Consider the following 19990-nt stretch of genomic DNA (forward strand, 5'->3'; position numbering starts at 1 on the left):
AGTGTATATATACAGGACAGGAGGAGTGGTACTGTGCAGTGTATATATACAGGACAGGAGGAGTGGTACTGTGCAGTGTATATATACAGGACAGGAGGAGTGGTACTGTGCAGTGTATATATACAGGACAGGAGGAGTGGTACTGTGCAGTGTATATATACAGGACAGGAGGAGTGGTACTGTGCAGTGTATATATACAGGACAGGAGGAGTGGAACTGTGCAGTGTATATATACAGGACAGGAGGAGTGGTACTGTGCAGTGTATATATACAGGACAGGAGGAGTGGTGCTGAGAGTAGCAGCTGTCTGTGGAGCTCAAGCACTTCCAGGAGGAGGGTTTTCGTCTGCCTCTCTTCTCCCCAGGGAGAGGCAGGCTTACTGGGAGGCCGGCATGGCTTCCCAGCCTCCTATCCCCCGGTCTATGCCGGCGGGGGAGAAGGAGCCTCAACAACCGGCCCAGGAGGGAGTGAGGAGATCGGGAAGGGTGAGGAAGAATACATCCACCTGCTCCAACCCCGAGACTGTTCACCGCCCGCCCAGAGAGGGAGACCGGGGCACCCCAGGCCCCAGGAACAAGAGCCCAGCAAGATCCTGGGGGGAGATGAGCTCCAGCGAGTCCACAAGTTCCTTCTCCTCCCGAGTGGTCGCCACGTTGCGAGAGTACGAGGACGCCGGCAAAGCACTAACCCAGCTGAAAGAGGAGCTGAGGGAGGCCCGGGTCCTGAACACCCGGGCGTCCAACAAGGAGAGACCCGCGACCTCCCAGAGGGTTAAAGCCCTCAGAGACGAGGTGGTCAGGTTAGTGCTCCTCCGGGAGGGGATTGAGAAAAGCGCAGGTCCCTTCCTGGAGAGGTTTAAGAACCAGCGGCGGTTCTCAGAAATGAAGGGGTTAAACACCTCAGGAGAACCGCCAGCCGGCGTCCTTAGTGAAGAGGAGGAGGAGGATGAAGAGGTGACTGGAGTCTCAGGTGCTGGAGCCAGTGAGGGGCAGAGCTGGAGCTCAAGTGGTCTCCCTGCAGGGCAGAGGACTCCCACAGCAGAGGCTGGAGTGTCGGGGGAGGAGGAGGAAGGAGGACTGCTGAGGGAGATCCGACTGCTGGAGTCTCCAGTGGACCTGACGCAGTTTTCCTTCGGTGAGGACAAACCAGTGGAGGAGACAGGGAAGAGGAGGAAGAAGAAGACCGGAGGAGCTGCACAGGAGGTGGTGAGTTATAAGTATGTACCAATGTCTGATGTTGCACCTGCCACCTTCTGTTTAAACCCCACCAAACCTAAAGGCACGGGCTCTGCAGTGGGCTCGAGGCAGAGGCAAGGTGGGGAGAGGAGGAGGAGGACGTCCGGCGATGCTGCCATCTGTGCGGGGAACAATGCAGGGGGCGAGGCTGTGGAGGTACTCACAGCGCCGGACATAGGAAGTTCTGTGGAGTTTCCCACCCTGCCCTCTGCGGCTAAGCCGGTTATCACCGGGGCTGGGGGGGCAGGAAAGGATGTGAAAAACACATCTGCAAAGAACACTGGGCACACTGCTGCGACAGGGGGGCAGTGTGCCCCAGCGCCCAAAAAGGACACTAAGACCCCAAAGTCTGTGGGTGCAGGGCGGGCAGAGGTGCCGAGAAAACAGTCTGGCCAGAACAAGGACCAAAATGCTGCAGTAGGGGGGCGGGGCGCTCCAGGAGACGACCTGCAGAAAGCCAGCAGCAACCAAAGGGAAACGGGTGTGGTGCTGCATGGAAAGGAGTCTCTGGAGGTGCTCCTGACGCGCCCCTGGGCCTGTGTCGCGCTGCGTTGTGCACGCGGGAGCCTACCCGGAGCCGGATCAGTGGAGGGTTGTAGTCTCGTGGCGGTGACCCGGTCCGTGCCCAGGGAGTCAAACTAGACGGCAGTCTATTAGTAGTAAATAGTTGATGACTACGCCACCCGTTGAGTGCAGCCAGGAAGCTGCTGCTGCAGGGCAGACCGCTGAGGCCGGTGGTAGGATTGTGCAGCGTGATAGTATAACCCCCAACGGGAGGGGTATGGCCTCAGGGCAGCTGACGTGGATGATGGGGGTAGCAGGAACCACTCAGAGACGGTACGGTGTAGTTCAGGGTCTTTACTGGTAACAACGACAGACCCTCCCGGAGTACTTGCTAGCAAACGGGGCCTGGTCAGTCTTTGAGCAGATGGGATCTCCCCTGGCCAGGCGTAGTTGTAGGCCTCCCAAACTGACTGTACTCTTCTGGCTACCTTGCTAGAAGCTGATGTAAGTAGCCCACGTCCCTGAGTGTACCGTGTGGTGCTCACCCGTATGGCCGGTGACTCGGGGCCTTCTAATGGCTTCCGCTCCACGATGGCGGTGCTGGTCCCACGCGTGTGACCGTGCCTTCGGGCTTCTGGGCCAGAGGACCTGAAATCCCCTGCCTGACGGATTCTGCTGCTGGGTAGGAGTTAGTCCCCACAGCCTCGGACTCCGGGTCCGGTAAAGAATCTTCTTAGTCAGGGCGAGCTTTGCAGCTGCCAGCCCCTGACTCCTTGTAACTCTGCTGTTTCCTATGCTGCTTCTTGTCTCCACTCTCCTTGTCTGACTCACCCTGCCTCAGCCCCGGGTTTATACAGGGGAAGTTCTTCCCCTCCCAAGACTGGGCAGGAGGTGTGGCATGCACAGGATCCCTGACCAAAGGACCTCCCACCTGCTCTCAGACATAACATTACATTACTGTGGAAAACCAGACCCCTGGGGTGCCACACTCCCCTCCCCCGGCCCAGCAGGTGTGAGTGCAGAGACACCAGACACAAGGGAGGAAGGAATGGAGGTGACTGTGGAAGGTGCAGAGAACAGCAGAGGTAATGGGGTGACAAGTAAAGGGAATGGAAATAGTGGTGCAGTGAATGATGGGAGTAATGGTGGAGCAGATGGTGAGAGTAATGGTGGAGCAGATGATGAGAGTAGTAGGAATGGTGGAATTAGTGGTACAGTGAATGATGATGCAGCAAATGGTGGGGGTAGTGGTGCAGTGAATGATGATGTAGCAAATGGTGGGGGTAGTGGTGGAATGAATGCTGGGAGTTGTGGGAATGATGGGAGTTGTGGTGTAGCAAATGTTGGGGGTAGTGGTGTAATGAATGATGGGAGTAATGGTCCTGCGAATGGTGTGAGTAGTAGTGGAGTGAACGATGGGAGTAATGGTCCTGCGAATGGTGTGAATAGTACTGGAGTGAATGGTGGGAGCAGCACTGGTGTTGGTGGGGGGGAAGTAGGTGCTGGTCCCGCTGCCCCCCCAGCATTGGCGGGGGCTTCAGCCCAAAGCTATTCAGAAGCTGTCAGTGCTGGGGGTAGTAGTGCGCCCTCGTCTGGTGGCCCTGGGGATGGTGACTTGCAACAGCAGCTCCTGGACGCCCTGAGGAGAGGGGAGAGCTCCATCACTGTAGAGGGGAGGGAGGTTGATCTGTCTTTCTGGATAGAGAGACATGGTCTTTCAGCCTTCCGAGATAGAGGGGCAGAGACTGTCTGGTCTCTGCCGACAACGGGGCAGAGGAGTAACCGTAGGAACGTGGTCCGTCTCCAGTGGGTAAGCAAGGATGCCTGTCCTGATAGGTCGAAGGTGGTTGAGCTCCTGCTGGGGATGGGCTTTGCGGCATATGACATCTTTGCCTTGATCCATCCCTACGGGACCTCCTACTTCGATGTCAGCTTCGTGAGACCGGAGGGCCTTGAGCTTTTCTGGTCTCGCCATGAGCTGGCTCGGAGTCGCCCCGAATGGCATGGTCTCTTTCCCCTGGCAATAACTCGCCAAGATTCAGTCAGGAATGTGACCGTTCTGACTAGTAACGAGTCGCTTTCCTGTATGGACATTACCACCTGGGTGAGTAGATACGGAGAGGTCACCAATATTCCCGAAAAGAATCTGGATGACCATGGTATCTGGTCAGGGGCCTGGACCTTCATGGTGAGATTGAAGGTTTCGGGAAACACTGTTACCCATATCCCCTCCTCAACCTTTTTGGGGAGGGATAGGATCTTGATTTTCTACCGGGGGCAGCCTAAGGTCTGTCACAGGTGCGGTAGCCCCACACACTTCAGTGCGCAGTGTACCACCCAGAAATGCGCACTGTGTGGGGACCTCGGTCATCTTGCTGCTGCCTGTCGCAGGATTAGGTGTAACTTGTGTGGTGACCTCGGTCACCCGTTCAGTCGCTGTCCGCGTTCCTTCGCCAATGCGGTCCTGAAAGCGGCGAGTGTGGGACAGGCGCAAGCCGGGACTAATCTTGCCGGTGAAGGGACCAGTAGGGGCGGGGGAGGCAGGGATCCGGTGAGGAGCAAGCTGCCGCCATCCACCATCAGGCGGCAGGAGAAGCGCCGTGGGGACAGGGGGCAGGGAGTAATGTCCCTAAACTCTGACCCAGGTACTTCACTTGCAGCTGAGGATCCTAAAGACAGTGAATTGAGCGAGGAAGTCAAGAGACTTGAAAGGGAAGAGCGAGAGGACGCCACGTCTTCCCAGGAACCCTCTTCTGGTGACAGTCTAGATGAGGGAGAGGGGGAGTGGTCACAGAAAAAGAAAAAGGGTAACAGGAAAACGGCCAGAGGTAGGAGGGGGACCAGGTCTCGAGCTGCCTCTTTGGAGTGCGACCCCTCTGACTCTCTGGCCATGATCCAAGCGCCATTGGAGGGTTCAGCCGCCCCCCCTCTGGTGGATCTCTCCAACCGGTTCGGGGCTCTCCAGGACCTCCCTCTGGAGGGGGGAAGTGGGGACCCGGGGCCGGAGGTTGCGGACAAGGTGGTTGGGGCTCAGGAGATGGCTGGGTCTTCCTCTCGGGGGGCAAATACAAAGCCCTCTGGGGGGACGACTAACCCAGGACCACCAGACGAGGCAAGAATCTATGTAAGGAGAGAATGGATGAATCTGTTTGTCTTAAGCGCACTAAAAACCCGTCATTATCAGAGGAAGAGGTTGGGACTGTCAGTGGTGGGAAGAAAAAGGCTATCTAATTCAATCAATCATGATGGCGGCACCCACCCCGTTGACGCTGGCAACTATTAATGTTTGCAGCATAAAGTCAGATGCGGCAAGGTACACGGCCTTTCATTTTCTCGGCCAACTTGACGCCGACATTTTGTTTTTGCAGGAGACCAGGTTGACCGATATATCAACCTTGCATAAAGCAAGGCGGGAGTGGAGGCATGGGCCCTCCTACTGGTCTCTTGCGGCCGAGCCGTATAGCGGGGTGGCGGTCCTTTTTAAGACCGCAGCGGTTGAATGCAGATGAGTGATCGAATTAGAAATGGGGAGATGCTTGATCCTAGATGTCTCCATGGGGGGACAAGAGCTTCGGCTCATTAACATCTATGGTTCCCAGTCCAAGTGGGACCGCAAATGTCTCTTCCTGAAGATCAAACCTTTTTTATTTTCGAGTCGGCAGGTGGTCTTCGGAGGGGATTTCAACAATGTCACGAGATCCTGTGATAGAGGAGGTTCCGGAGACCGGCTGGCTTATGACTGCGTCGCGTTAAACAGGATAGTGAGTGAGGCTCGCCTGGTGGATGTCCACATCCGGCACAACCCGGGCGACACGGGATTCACCTTTTTTAGAGGTAGTCAGTGCAGGTCTAGGCTAGATAGGTTTTATTTGAAGGAGGAGGCCGTCTCTTCGCCGTTGTCGGTTGTGGAGGTGGAGTTCTCCGATCACTGTTTGATTATGTTTTCTCTCAACGTTACAGAGACTCCTCGGATGGGAAGAGGCTATTGGAAGCTGAATTCATCACTCCTTGAGGAAGAAGCTGTAAGACGGTCTTTTGAGGAATTCTTTCAGAGCCAGGTACCATTGCTGGGCCTAAGTAACACTAAGTCGGAGTGGTGGGAGATGTTCAAACATCGGGTGGCGAGATTCTTCCGGCAGCTCTCGAACCTCAGAAGCCTGAACAGGGATCGCCTGTATCAGAGCCTGAGGAGGAAACTCGAGCATCTTGTCTCGACTGGAGGTAGCCGCGAGGAGATCTCCAGAGTGAAGTCCTTGCTGAAGAGGTGTCAGTACGATAGGCACGCATCTTTGGTTTTCGAGAGGGACTACGGGAAGTACTGCTCGCCCGACCCTTACAGAAACTGTAAGATGTCAGTGAATAGTAAGATAGTGACGGGGCTGGTGGACAGTACGGGGTCCCTGAGAAGGTCCAGATCAGGGATCTTGGAGGTTGTCAGTTCCTACTACTCGCACCTCTTGGGAAGGAGGGAGCTTGATCGTGACGGGATGTCGGCTTTCCTGGCTGAATCTGTTCCTGAGCCAGGGGCTGACCTCTCGCTGGGCGATTTGGCAGAAGCGATCAAAGAAGAGGAAGTGTGACTGGCGATCGATGGGCTTAGGCCCAAAAAGTCGCCAGGTCCGGATGGCTTAACATCCGAGTTCTTTAGGACCTTTAGGGACTCTTTGGTCCCCCTCTTGACTCAGGTGTTTAACGAGTGTCTCTCCTCGGGCACTCTGCCGAGATCATTAAGGAGGTCAGCTTTGATCATTTTGTCAAAGGGTAAGGATCCGTCACGCATTGAGAACTGGCGTCCCATAGCACTTCTCAATGTGGACAGGAAGATTTTGGCTAAGATACTTTTCAACAGGCTGGTGAAGTTTGCACCCCGGCTCCTTTCGGAGGTTCAGCACTGTTGCGTTCCTGGCCGTAGCACTTTTAGTGCTGTTCTAGGTGTCCGAGAGGCCGTGGAGCAAGGCAGGGCGGGCCTCTGGAAGGGGTTCTTGCTGACCCTGGATCAGGCAAAAGCCTTTGATCGGGTTAACCACGAGTACCTATGGTCCACTCTTTTGAGGTATGGTCTGCCTGGAGGGTTTGTGGACTGGCTTAAGACCTTGTATACAGGGGCTGAGACTTTCCCTCTGGTGAATGGGTGGATTGGACGACCTTTTGGGGTAGGATCCGGTGTCCGTCAGGGCTGTCCTCTTAGCCCTTTGCTTTACGCGTTTGCGATCGATCCCTTCCTCAGAAGGATCGATTGTAGACCGTTGGCGGGGGTGCGGATGGGCGGGGCGGCGCCGGAGACTATCCTGAGGGTGGTGGCCTACGCGGACGATGTCACCGTCTTTGTTTCTTCGCAAGAGGAGGCAGCAGCGGTGATGTCAGAAGTGGAGCGCTACTCGGAGGCATCCGGGTCCAAGGTCAGCCAGGATAAGTGTGAGAGTCTCTGGCTGGGAGGCGGAGATCCCGGGTTTGATCTTCCGGACACCCTCCCCGAACCCCAAGAACATGCCAAAGTCCTGGGCATCGAATTCGGCCAGGGTGATTACCCCACGAAAAACTGGGAAGGCAGAATCAAAGGTGTCGCCCAAAGAGTGGACCAATGGAGGGGTTGGTCTTTGACCCTGAGGGAAAGGGTTGGCCTGTGCAAAGCTTTCCTGCTCCCCTTGCTAATCTACCTGGGCAGCGTCTGTGTCTTGCCAGAGCCTCTCTGGACACGGGTCTACAGTCTGTTCTTCCAGATGTTATGGGGGAACAGACTGAACCTAGTCAAGCGGGAGGTCACTTACCGCACGAGGAGACTAGGGGGTTTGAATATGGTGAACCCCGTGGTGTTCCTAGTGAACACTTTCTTGAAGGTGAACGTGGCAAACCTCTGGAAAGAGAGGGCTCCTCCGTGGGTATTCTCCTGCAAGGGATGGTTTCAGCCTTTCTTCCAGGAATGGGAGACAGGGGGAAGATTGAAGGATCTTCGCACACCACACGGGCATCTCCCGGCTTATGTTACCCCGGTTCTGAAAATGATCCGCCGGTGGGGTCTGGGAATGTGGGAGGTGAGGTCCCTCCCGAGGAAACTCCTCGATATGAGGGTCTTGCTTTCTCATTTTCAGAGTCCATTGGCCCTCAAAGACTGCCCAAGTCGGGATCTGGAGGTTGGGTTGAGTTTGTTAAATTCTACCAGGATCCCCGAGAAGTACTGGGACTTGACTTGGCGCTGCTTCCATGGTAAGCTGTATGTGAGGGACAATTTGAAGTACAGGAGCTCCGAGGACAGGAATTGCCCCCGTGAGGCTTGTGCTAACGTGCTGGAAAGCATGGAGCACTTCCTGCTTCATTGTCCCTTTAATACAGAGGTGTACAACAGGGTGGGGGCTTCCATTGGTTGGCCGCGGCTGGCTACTCTGTCCTACGCCGGGTGGGCCTATGGAGCGTTTGGAGACCTTGGGAGAAGGGACCGAGATACTTTATTCATAGTCAGCGCAGTGGTGAGGTATTTCACGTGGAACGCACGAGTTTTAGTCTCGACGCAGAGTAAAATCCTCCATGTAGATGAAGTCTGTAGGAACATCCTAGGTGACCTGGTGAAGGTACGTTCTCTGGAGTATGAAAGACTGGGTGCCCGGAGGGCGGCCCGTCTCTGGAGGGGCTTTTCCTTCAGGGTGCCTTAGTCCGGTAGTACTCCTATATCCTGGTGGTGGGCCGATGTCTTTTCACCCTAGATTTTTGTTTTGTATTTCTGTCTCCTGAATAGAAGGTTTGCCGGCATCGAACTTGAGCCTTGGATGGTGAGTGTGTAGGTTGTGTTCTGTATATATTGTATATAATGTATAATAGGGGGTTTTAGTTAGGTTGGGTGGGGGATTTGGGGGGGTTTTCATCGGCGGTGATAAGAGGACTGATCTGGCCTGGTCCAGGCCCCCCTGGGGAAAAACTTTGGGGCCTGATCCTAGCTCGGAGTAATCCTGAACTTTGTGGCCAGAGCTGGATCAGGGGTGGCGGGATAGTTAGTGTAGGGCTGTGTTTTATGTATATATATTAAAAATTACAAAAAAAATATAAAATATAAAAAAAAAAAAAAAATAGTTCATGTCACTATTGTATATATTGTTATTTTTGTTTTTCTGTGGTGTGAATGAGGTGCGGTAAGGGTGTGACTAAGGTCAGGCAGTGGGACCAGTAGGTTAGTGTTAGTTCCCGGTTGTATATACGGTATATTAGGTTTAGTGTTTTATTGTATATAATCTTGTATATAGGACGGTGTTTTATGTGTATATAGGACGGTGTGAGTGTTGTGTGGGATTGTATATAGTAGGATGAATGAAGCTGGGCCGGGGGTCTTATAGGTTTTATAATATTTATTTCCTGTATATATATATATATTCCTGCGGTGATTTATTTTGTTTCTATTTTCTGTGATTTGTCGTCTTGTTTTGTTCTTACGTTCGGTGTCCTGTAATGTATTATTGTTCTGTCATGTACTGTATATATACAGGAGGAGTGGTACTGTGCAGTGTATATATACAGGAGGAATGGTACTGTGCAGTGTATATATACAGGACAGGAGGAGTGGTGCTGTGCAGTGTATATATACAGGACAGGAGGAGCGGTACTGTGCAGTGTATATATACAGGACAGGAGGAGTGGTACTGTGCAGTGTATATATACAGGACAGGAGGAGTGGTGCTGTACAGTGTATATATACAGGACAGGAGGAGTGGTACTGTGCAGTGTATATATACAGGACAGGAGGAGTCGTACTGTGCAGTGTATATATACAGGACAGGAGAAGTGGTACTGTGCAGTGTATATATACAGGACAGGAGGAGTGGTGCTGTGCAGTGTATATATACAGGACAGGAGGAGCGGTACTGTGCAGTGTATATATACAGGACAGGAGGAGTGGTACTGTGCAGTGTATATATACAGGACAGGAGGAGTGGTGCTGTACAGTGTATATATACAGGACAGGAGGAGTGGTACTGTGCAGTGTATATATACAGGACAGGAGGAGTGGTACTGTGCAGTGTATATATACAGGACAGGAGAAGTGGTACTGTGCAGTGTATATATACAGGACAGGAGAAGTGGTACTGTGCAGTGTATATATACAGGACAGGAGAAGTGGCACTGTGCAGTGTATATATACAGGACAGGAGGAGTGGTACTGTGCAGTGTATATATACAGGACAGGAGGAGTGGTACTGTGCAGTGTATATATACAGGACAGGAGGAGCGGTACTGTGCAGTGTATATATACAGGACAGGAGGAGTGGTACTGTGCAGTGCATATATACAGGACAGGAGAAGTGGTACTGTGCAGTGTATATATACAGGACAGGAGAAGTGGTACTGTGCAGTGTATATATACAGGACAGGAGAAGTGGCACTGTGCAGTGTATATATACAGGACAGGAGGAGTGGTACTGTGCAGTGTATATATACAGGACAGGAGGAGTGGTACTGTGCAGTGCATATATACAGGACAGGAGAAGTGGTACTGTGCAGTGTATATATACAGGACAGGAGAAGTGGCACTGTGCAGTGTATATATACAGGACAGGAGGAATGGTACTGTGCAGTGTATATATACAGGACAGGAGAAGTGGTACTGTGCAGTGTATATATACAGGACAGGAGGAGCTGTACTGTGCAGTGTATATATACAGGACAGGAGGAGTGGCACTGTGCAGTGTATATATACAGGACAGGAGGAGTGGCACTGTGCAGTGTATATATACAGGACAGGAGGAGTGGTACTGTGCAGTGTATATATACAGGACAGGAGGAGTGGTGCTGTGCAGTGTATATATACAGGACAGGAGGAGTGGCACTGTGCAGTGTATATATACAGGACAGGAGGAGTGGCACTGTGCAGTGTATATATACAGGACAGGAGGAGTGGCACTGTGCAGTGTATATATACAGGACAGGAGGAGTGGTACTGTGCAGTGTATATATACAGGACAGGAGGAGTGGTACTGTGCAGTGTATATATACAGGACAGGAGAAGTGGTACTGTGCAGTGTATATATACAGGACAGGAGGAGTGGTACTGTGCAGTGTATATATACAGGACAGGAGGAGTGGTGCTGTGCAGTGTATATATACAGGACAGGAGGAGTGGCACTGTGCAGTGTATATATACAGGACAGGAGGAGTGGTACTGTGCAGTGTATATATACAGGACAGGAGGAGTGGCACTGTGCAGTGTATATATACAGGACAGGAGGAGTGGCACTGTGCAGTGTATATATACAGGACAGGAGGAGTGGTACTGTGCAGTGTATATATACAGGACAGGAGAAGTGGTACTGTGCAGTGTATATATACAGGACAGGTGGAGTGGTACTGTGCAGTGTATATATACAGGACAGGAGGAGTGGTGCTGTGCAGTGTATATATACAGGACAGGAGGAGTGGCACTGTGCAGTGTATATATACAGGACAGGAGGAGTGGTACTGTGCAGTGTATATATACAGGACAGGAGGAGTGGCACTGTGCAGTGTATATATACAGGACAGGAGGAGTGGCACTGTGCAGTGTATATATACAGGACAGGAGGAGTGGTACTGTGCAGTGTATATATACAGGACAGGAGGAGTGGTGCTGTGCAGTGTATATATACAGGACAGGAGGAGTGGCACTGTGCAGTGTATATATACAGGACAGGAGGAGCTGTACTGTGCAGTGTATATATACAGGACAGGAGGGGTGGTACTGTGCAGTGTATATATACAGGACAGGAGGAGTGGTACTGTGCAGTGTATATATACAGGACAGGAGGAGTGGTACTGTGCAGTGTATATATACAGGACAGGAGGAGTGGTACTGTGCAGTGTATATATACAGGACAGGAGGAGTGGTACCGTGCAGTGTATATATACAGGACAGGAGGAGTGGTACTGTGCAGTGTATATATACAGGACAGGAGAAGTGGTACTGTGCAGTGTATATATACAGGACAGGAGAAGTGGTACTGTGCAGTGTATATATACAGGACAGGAGGAGTGGCACTGTGCAGTGTATATATACAGGACAGGAGGAGTGGCACTGTGCAGTGTATATATACAGGACAGGAGAAGTGGTACTGTGCAGTGTATATATACAGGACAGGAGGAGCTGTACTGTGCAGTGTATATATACAGGACAGGAGGAGTGGCACTGTGCAGTGTATATATACAGGACAGGAGGAGTGGCACTGTGCAGTGTATATATACAGGACAGGAGGAGTGGTACTGTGCAGTGTATATATACAGGACAGGAGAAGTGGTACTGTGCAGTGTATATATACAGGACAGGAGGAGTGGTACTGTGCAGTGTATATATACAGGACAGGAGGAGTGGTACTGTGCAGTGTATATATACAGGACAGGAGGAGTGGTACTGTGCAGTGTATATATACAGGACAGGAGGAGTGGTACTGTGCAGTGTATATATACAGGACAGGAGGAGTGGCACTGTGCAGTGTATATATACAGGACAGGAGGAGTGGTACTGTGCAGTGTATATATACAGGACAGGAGAAGTGGTACTGTGCAGTGTATATATACAGGACAGGAGGAGTGGTACTGTGCAGTGTATATATACAGGACAGGAGGAGTGGCACTGTGCAGTGTATATATACAGGACAGGAGGAGTGGTACTGTGCAGTGTATATATACAGGACAGGAGAAGTGGTACTGTGCAGTGTATATACACAGGACAGGAGAAGTACTACTGTGCAGTGTATATATACAGGACAGGAGGAGTGGTACTGTGCAGTGTATATATACAGGACAGGAGGAGTGGTACTGTGCAGTGTATATATACAGGACAGGAGGAGTGGTACTGTGCAGTGTATATATACAGGACAGGAGGAGCTGTACTGTGCAGTGTATATATACAGGACAGGAGAAGTGGTACTGTGCAGTGTATATACACAGGACAGGAGAAGTACTACTGTGCAGTGTATATATACAGGACAGGAGGAGTGGTACTGTGCAGTGTATATAAACAGGACAGGAGGAGCTGTACTGTGCAGTGTATATATACAGGACAGGAGGAGTGGTACTGTGCAGTGTATATATACAGGACAGGAGGAGTGGCACTGTGCAGTGTATATATACAGGACAGGAGGAGTGGTACTGTGCAGTGTATATATACAGGACAGGAGAAGTGGTACTGTGCAGTGTATATATACAGGACAGGAGGAGTGGTACTGTGCAGTGTATATATACAGGACAGGAGGAGTGGTACTGTGCAGTGTATATATACAGGACAGGAGGAGTGGTACTGTGCAGTGTATATATACAGGACAGGAGGAGCTGTACTGTGCAGTGTATATATACAGGACAGGAGAAGTGGTACTGTGCAGTGTATATACACAGGACAGGAGAAGTACTACTGTGCAGTGTATATATACAGGACAGGAGGAGTGGTACTGTGCAGTGTATATATACAGGACAGGAGGAGTGGTACTGTGCAGTGTATATATACAGGACAGGAGGAGTGGTACTGTGCAGTGTATATATACAGGACAGGAGGAGCTGTACTGTGCAGTGTATATATACAGGACAGGAGAAGTGGTACTGTGCAGTGTATATACACAGGACAGGAGAAGTACTACTGTGCAGTGTATATATACAGGACAGGAGGAGTGGTACTGTGCAGTGTATATAAACAGGACAGGAGGAGTGGTACTGTGCAGTGTATATATACAGGACAGGAGGAGTGGTACTGTGCAGTGTATATAAACAGGACAGGAGGAGTGGTACTGTGCAGTGTATATATACAGGACAGGAGGAGTGGTACTGTGCAGTGTATATATACAGGACAGGAGGAGTGGTACTGTGCAGTGTATATATACAGGACAGGAGGAGTGGTACTGTGCAGTGTATATATACAGGACAGGAGGAGTGGTACTGTGCAGTGTATATATACAGGACAGGAGGAGTGGTACTGTGCAGTGTATATATACAGGACAGGGGGAGTGGTACTGTGCAGTGTATATATACAGGACAGGAGGAGTGGTACTGTGCAGTCTATATATACAGGACAGGAGGAGTGGTACTGTGCAGTGTATATATACAGGACAGGGGGAGTGGTACTGTGCAGTGTATATATACAGGACAGGAGGAGTGGTACTGTGCAGTCTATATATACAGGACAGGAGGAGTGGTACTGTGCAGTGTATATATACAGGACAGGGGGAGTGGTACTGTGCAGTGTATATATACAGGACAGGAGGAGCTGTACTGTGCAGTGTATATATACAGGACAGGGGGAGTGGTACTGTGCAGTGTATATATACAGGACAGGAGGAGTGGTACTGTGCAGTGTATATATACAGGACAGGGGGAGTGGTACTGTGCAGTGTATATATACAGGACAGGAGGAGTGGTACTGTGCAGTCTATATATACAGGATGTGGTATGTGTTCCTTGTATGTGGTATTATTTGGTCACTTTGTGGTGGTAATATGGGATCTGGTCATGGTGTGGTGGTATTTGTCCCCTTTATATCTATAATATAGCGGGGGATGCGTGTCTCTGTCTGAAGCCTTTATAGACTGCACAGACTCTGGCTCCAGACAGAAGAACGCATGGAGCCGTTACAGGAGTGTATGGCACCGGATCGTGGTATGTGTAGACACTGAACATATACCGCAATCTTCGGCGCCATACTTACATACTTACCTGACCGTTGCTGGGGCGCCTCTCTTCTCGCTGGAGACCGGGGCAGGAATGAGGTGTCGGAATCAGCGCATGCGCATAGCGCTATCAGGCGCCATTTTACTGAAGACACATTTGCAGTGTGTCATTAACAAAATGGCGCCGGACAGCGCGGTATGGGCACGTACGTATTCCGGCGCCGCACTCCTCCCCCGGCCTCCGGCAGAACAGGACTCAGCAGCGCTCAAGCACAGGGAAGAAAGGTGAGAAGTGTTTATTTTTTTGTATGTGTGCAGCGTGAAAGGGATGAGGGGGCCATGCACATATCAGGATTGGGGGATGAGGGGTGCCATGCATACCAGGATTGGGGGATGACAGGTGCCATTCATACCAGGATTGGGGGATGAGGGGTACCATACATACCAAGATTGAGGGGTGCCATGCATACCAGGATTGGGGGATGAGGGGTACCCTGCATACCAGGATTGGTAGGTGAGGGGGGGACCATGCATATCAGGATTGGGGGCTTAGGGGTACTATGCATACCAGGATTGGGGGATGACGGCTGCCATGCATACCAGGATTGGGGGATGACGGGTGCCATGCATACCAGGATTGGGGGATGAGGGGTACCATACATACCAGGATTGAGGGGTGAGGGGTACCATACATACCAGGATTGAGGGGTGTCATGCATACCAGGATTGGGGGATGAGGGGTACCCTGCATACCAGGATTGGTGGGTGAGGGGGGGACCATGCATATCAGGATTGGGGGGTGAGGGGATCATGCATACCAGGATTGGGGGGTGAGGGGACCATGCATACCAGGATTGGGGGGTGAGGGGACCACGCATACCAGGATTGGGGGGTGAGGGGTGCCATGTATACCAGTACTGGGGATGAGGGGTGCCATGCATACCAGGATTGGGGGTGAGGGGACCATGCATACCAGGATTGGGGGGTGAGGGGTGCCATGCATACCAGCACTAGGGATGAGGGGTGCCATGCATACTAGAATAGGGATGAGGGGTACCATGCATACCAGGATGATGGATGGGGTGCCATGCATACCAGGCTGAGGGTACCATACATACAAGAATAGGGATGAGGGGTATCATGCATACCAGGATGATGGATGGGGTGCCATGCATACCAGGCTGAGGAGTACCATACATACAAGAATAGGGATGAGGGGTATCATGCATACCAGAATTGGGATGAGGGGTACCATGCATATCAGAATAGGGATGAGGGGTATTATGCAGACCAGAATAGGGATGAGGGGTACCATGCATACCAGGATAAAGGATGGGGTGCCGTACAAACCAGGATTGGGGGATGAGGAGTGTCATGCATACCAGGATAGGGATGAGGGGGCCATACATACCAGGATTGAGGGGTGCCATGCATACCAGGATTGGTGGGTAAGGGGGGGACCATGCATACCAGGATTGGAGGATGACGGGTGCCATGCATACCAGGATTGGAGGATGACGGGTGCCATGCATACCAGGATTGAGGGGTGCCATGCATACCAGGATTGGTGGTGAGGAGGGGACAATGCATATCAGGATTGTGGGGTGAGGGGACCATGCAAACCAGGATGAGGAATAGGGTGCCATGCATACCAGGATGAGGAGTACCATACATACCAGGATGAGTGGGGGAGGGGACCATGCATACCGGGATTGGTGGGTGAGGGGACCATGCATACCAGGATTGGGGGTGAGGGGACCATGCATACCAGGATTGGGGGGTGAGGGGACCATGCGAATCAGGATTGGGGGATGAGGGGACCATGCATACCAGGATTGGGGGGTGAGGGGACCATGCATAACAGGATTTGGGGGTGAGGGGTGCCATGCATACCAGAATAGGGATGAGGGGTACTATGCATACCAGAATAGGGATGAGGGGTACCATGCATACAAGGATAAGGGATGGGGTGCCGTGCATACCAGGATTGGGAGATGAGGAGTGCCATGCATACCAGGATAGGGATGAGGGTGCCATGCATACCAGGATTGAGGGATGAGGAGGCCATACATACCAGAATTGGGATGAGGGGTGCCATGTATACCAGGATGAGGGGTACCATGCATACCAGGATTGGGATGAGGGGGGGCATGCATACCAGGATAGGATGGGGGCAGCACAAATACCATGATGGGGGCAGCACAAATACCAGGATGGGAGACCATATACCAATAAAAATGCTCGCCGCCCGGGCGTAGAATGGCTTCAATAGCTAGTGTATTTATATTATCGTAACATTAGATTGGTGTCGCGGGTTGTTCAGTAACAATATGAGCATGTTTGTTATTCTGTAATTCTGACTAATATTTATTGTTGTGTTTTCAATGACATTTATATATTTTATCTTTAGTCTTTATGGGGACACTTCTGTCTTTATCTAGAATGCTGCAGAGATTATATACAGTACAGACCAAAAGTTTGGACACACCTTCTCGTTTAAAGATTTTTCTGTATTTTCATGACTTTGAAAATTGTACATTCACACTGAAGGCATCAAAACTATGAATTACCACATGTGGAATTATATACTTAACAAAAAAGTGTGAAACTACTGAAAATATGTCTTATATTCTAGGGTCTTCAGAGTAGCCACCTTTTGCTTTGATGACTGCTTTGCACACTCTTGGCATTCTCTTGATGAGCTTCAAGAGGTAGTCACTGGAAATGGTCTTCCAGCAATCTTGAAGGAGTTCCCAGAGATGCTTAGCACTTGTTGGCCCTTTTGCCTTCACTCTGCGGTCCAGCTCACCCCAAACCATCTCGATTGGGTTCAGGTCTGGTGACTGTGGAGGCCAGGTCATCTGGCGTAGCCCCCCATCACTCTCCTTCTTGGTCAAATAGCCCTTACACAGCCTGGAGATGTTTGGGGTCATTGTCCTGTTGAAAAATAAATGATGGTCCAACTAAACGCAAACCGGATGGAATAGCATGCCGCTGCAAGATGCTGTGGTAGCCATGCTGGTTCAGTATGCCTTCAATTATGAATAAATCCCCAACAGTGTCACCAGCAAAGCCCCCCCACACCATCACACCTCCTCCTCCATGCTTCACGGTGGGAACCAGGCATGTAGAGTCCATCCGTTCACCTTTTCTGCGTCGCACAAAGACACGGTGGTTGGAGCCAAAGATCTCAAATTTGGGCTCATCAGACCAAAGCACAGATTTCCACTGGTTTAAGGTCCATTCCTTGTGTTCTTTAGCCCAAACAAGTCTCTTCTGCTTGTTGCCTGTCCTTAGCAGTGGCTTCCTAGCAGCTATTTTACCATGAAGGCCTGCTGCACAAAGTCTCCTCTTAACAGTTGTTGTAGAGATGTGTCTGCTGCTAGAACTCTGTGTGGCATTGACCTGGTCTCTAATCTGAGCTGCTGTTAACCTGCGATTTCTGAGGCTGGTGACTCGGATAAACTTATCCTCAGAAGCAGAGGTGACTCTTGGTCTTCCTTTCCTGGGGCGATCCTCATGTGAGCCAGTTTCTTTGTAGCGCTTGATGGTTTTTGCAACTGCACTTGGTGACACTTTCAAAGTTTTCCCAATTTTTCGGACTGACTGACCTTCATTTCTTAAAGTAATGATGGCCACTCGTTTTTCTTTACTTAGCTGCTTTTTTCTTGCCATAATACAAATTCTAACAGTCTATTCAGTAGGACTATCAGCTGTGTATCCACCTGACTTCTGCACAACACAACTGATGGTCCCAACCCCATTTATAAGGCAAGAAATCCCACTTATTAAACCTGACAGGGCACACCTGTGAAATGAAGACCATTTCCGGTGACTACCTCTTGAAGCTCATCAAGAGAATGCCAAGAGTATGCAAAGCAGTCATCAAAGCAAAAGGTGGCTACTGTGAAGAACCTAGAGTATAAGACATATTTTCAGTTGTTTCACACTTTTTTGTTAAGTATATAATTCCACATGTGGTAATTCATAGTTTTGATGCCTTCAGTGTGAATGTACAATTTTCATAGTCATGAAAATACAGAAAAATCTTTAAATGAGAAGGTGTGTCCAAACTTTTGGTCGGTACTGTACATCTGACCAGCAGGCTGGTGGGGTCTATGAAGTCACAGACAGGAGAGAAAAGAGGAGGAACCCTGAAAACTCTCCAAACTATTCAGAGCCGAGAAAGAAGTGAGGGAGTCAGAGATGAGAGAAGAGGAAACGGTAACAGACTATATATAGATATAAGACTGTGAGGTCATCTGTGGTGTTACATAGGACTGCAGGTGACATCTACTACATTATCTGTACTCAGAGAGTTATCACTGTGTTATCTGTGGTGTTACATGGGACTGCAGGTGACATCTACTACATTATCTGTACTCAGAGAGTTATCACTGTGTTATCTGTGGTGTTACATAGGACTGCAGGTGACATCTACTACATTATCTGTACTCAGAGAGTTATCACTGTGTTATATGTGGTGTTACATAGGACTGCAGGTGACATCTACTACATTATCTGTACTCAGAGAGTTATCACTGTGTTATCTGTGGTGTTACATGGGACTGCAGGTGACATCTACTACATTATCTGTACTCAGGGAGTTATCACTGTGTTATCTGTGGTGTTACATAGGACTGCAGGTGACATCTACTACATTATCTGTACTCAGAGAGTTATCACTGTGTTATCTGTGGTGTTACATAGGACTGCAGGTGACATCTACTACATTATCTGTACTCAGAGAGTTATCACTGTGTTATCTGTGGTGTTACATGGGACTGCAGGTGACATCTACTACATTATCTGTACTCAGAGAGTTATCACTGTGTTATCTGTGGTGTTACATAGGACTGCAGGTGACATCTACTACATTATCTGTACTCAGAGAGTTATCACTGTGTTATATGTGGTGTTACATAGGACTGCAGGTGACATCTACTACATTATCTGTACTCAGAGAGTTATCACTGTGTTATCTGTGGTGTTACATGGGACTGCAGGTGACATCTACTACATTATCTGTACTCAGAGACTTATCACTGTGTTATCTGTGGTGTTACATAGGACTGCAGGTGACATCTACTACATTATCTGTACTCAGAGAGTTATCACTGTGTTATCTGTGGTGTTACATAGGACTGCAGGTGACATCTACTACATTATCTGTACTCAGAGAGTTATCACTGTGTTATCTGTGGTGTTACATGGGACTGCAGGTGACATCTACTACATTATCTGTACTCAGAGAGTTATCACTGTGTTATCTGTGGTGTTACATAGGACTGCAGGTGACATCTACTACATTATCTGTACTCAGAGAGTTATCACTGTGTTATATGTGGTGTTACATAGGACTGCAGGTGACATCTACTACATTATCTGTACTCAGAGAGTTATCACTGTGTTATCTGTGGTGTTACATGGGACTGCAGGTGACATCTACTACATTATCTGTACTCAGGGAGTTATCACTGTGTTATCTGTGGTGTTACATAGGACTGCAGGTGACATCTACTACATTATCTGTACTCAGAGAGTTATCACTGTGTTATCTGTGATGTTACATAGGACTGCAGGTGACATCTACTACATTATCTGTACTCAGAGAGTTATCACTGTGTTATCTGTGGTGTTACA

The 19990-nt window shown here is 50.1% G+C and overlaps 1 protein-coding gene across 1 annotated transcript in view; it reads left to right on the plus strand.

The window, feature by feature from the left end:
- The first annotated feature begins 379 nt into the window (after positions 1-379).
- Positions 380-19990, plus strand: part of HSPA12B (heat shock protein family A (Hsp70) member 12B) — a 139427-nt gene continuing 119816 nt past the window's right edge. The window contains exon 1 of the mRNA XM_073649793.1: positions 380-1205. Within this exon, the coding sequence (XP_073505894.1) occupies positions 393-1205 (813 nt within the window). The 5' untranslated portion in view covers positions 380-392. The remainder of the gene's footprint in view (positions 1206-19990) is intronic.

Source organism: Phyllobates terribilis, unplaced genomic scaffold (genome assembly GCF_046119375.1).
Source record: "Phyllobates terribilis strain yellow unplaced genomic scaffold, ASM4611937v1 Scaffold_1__5_contigs__length_1240528914, whole genome shotgun sequence".
Lineage (NCBI taxonomy): Eukaryota > Metazoa > Chordata > Amphibia > Anura > Dendrobatidae > Phyllobates > Phyllobates terribilis.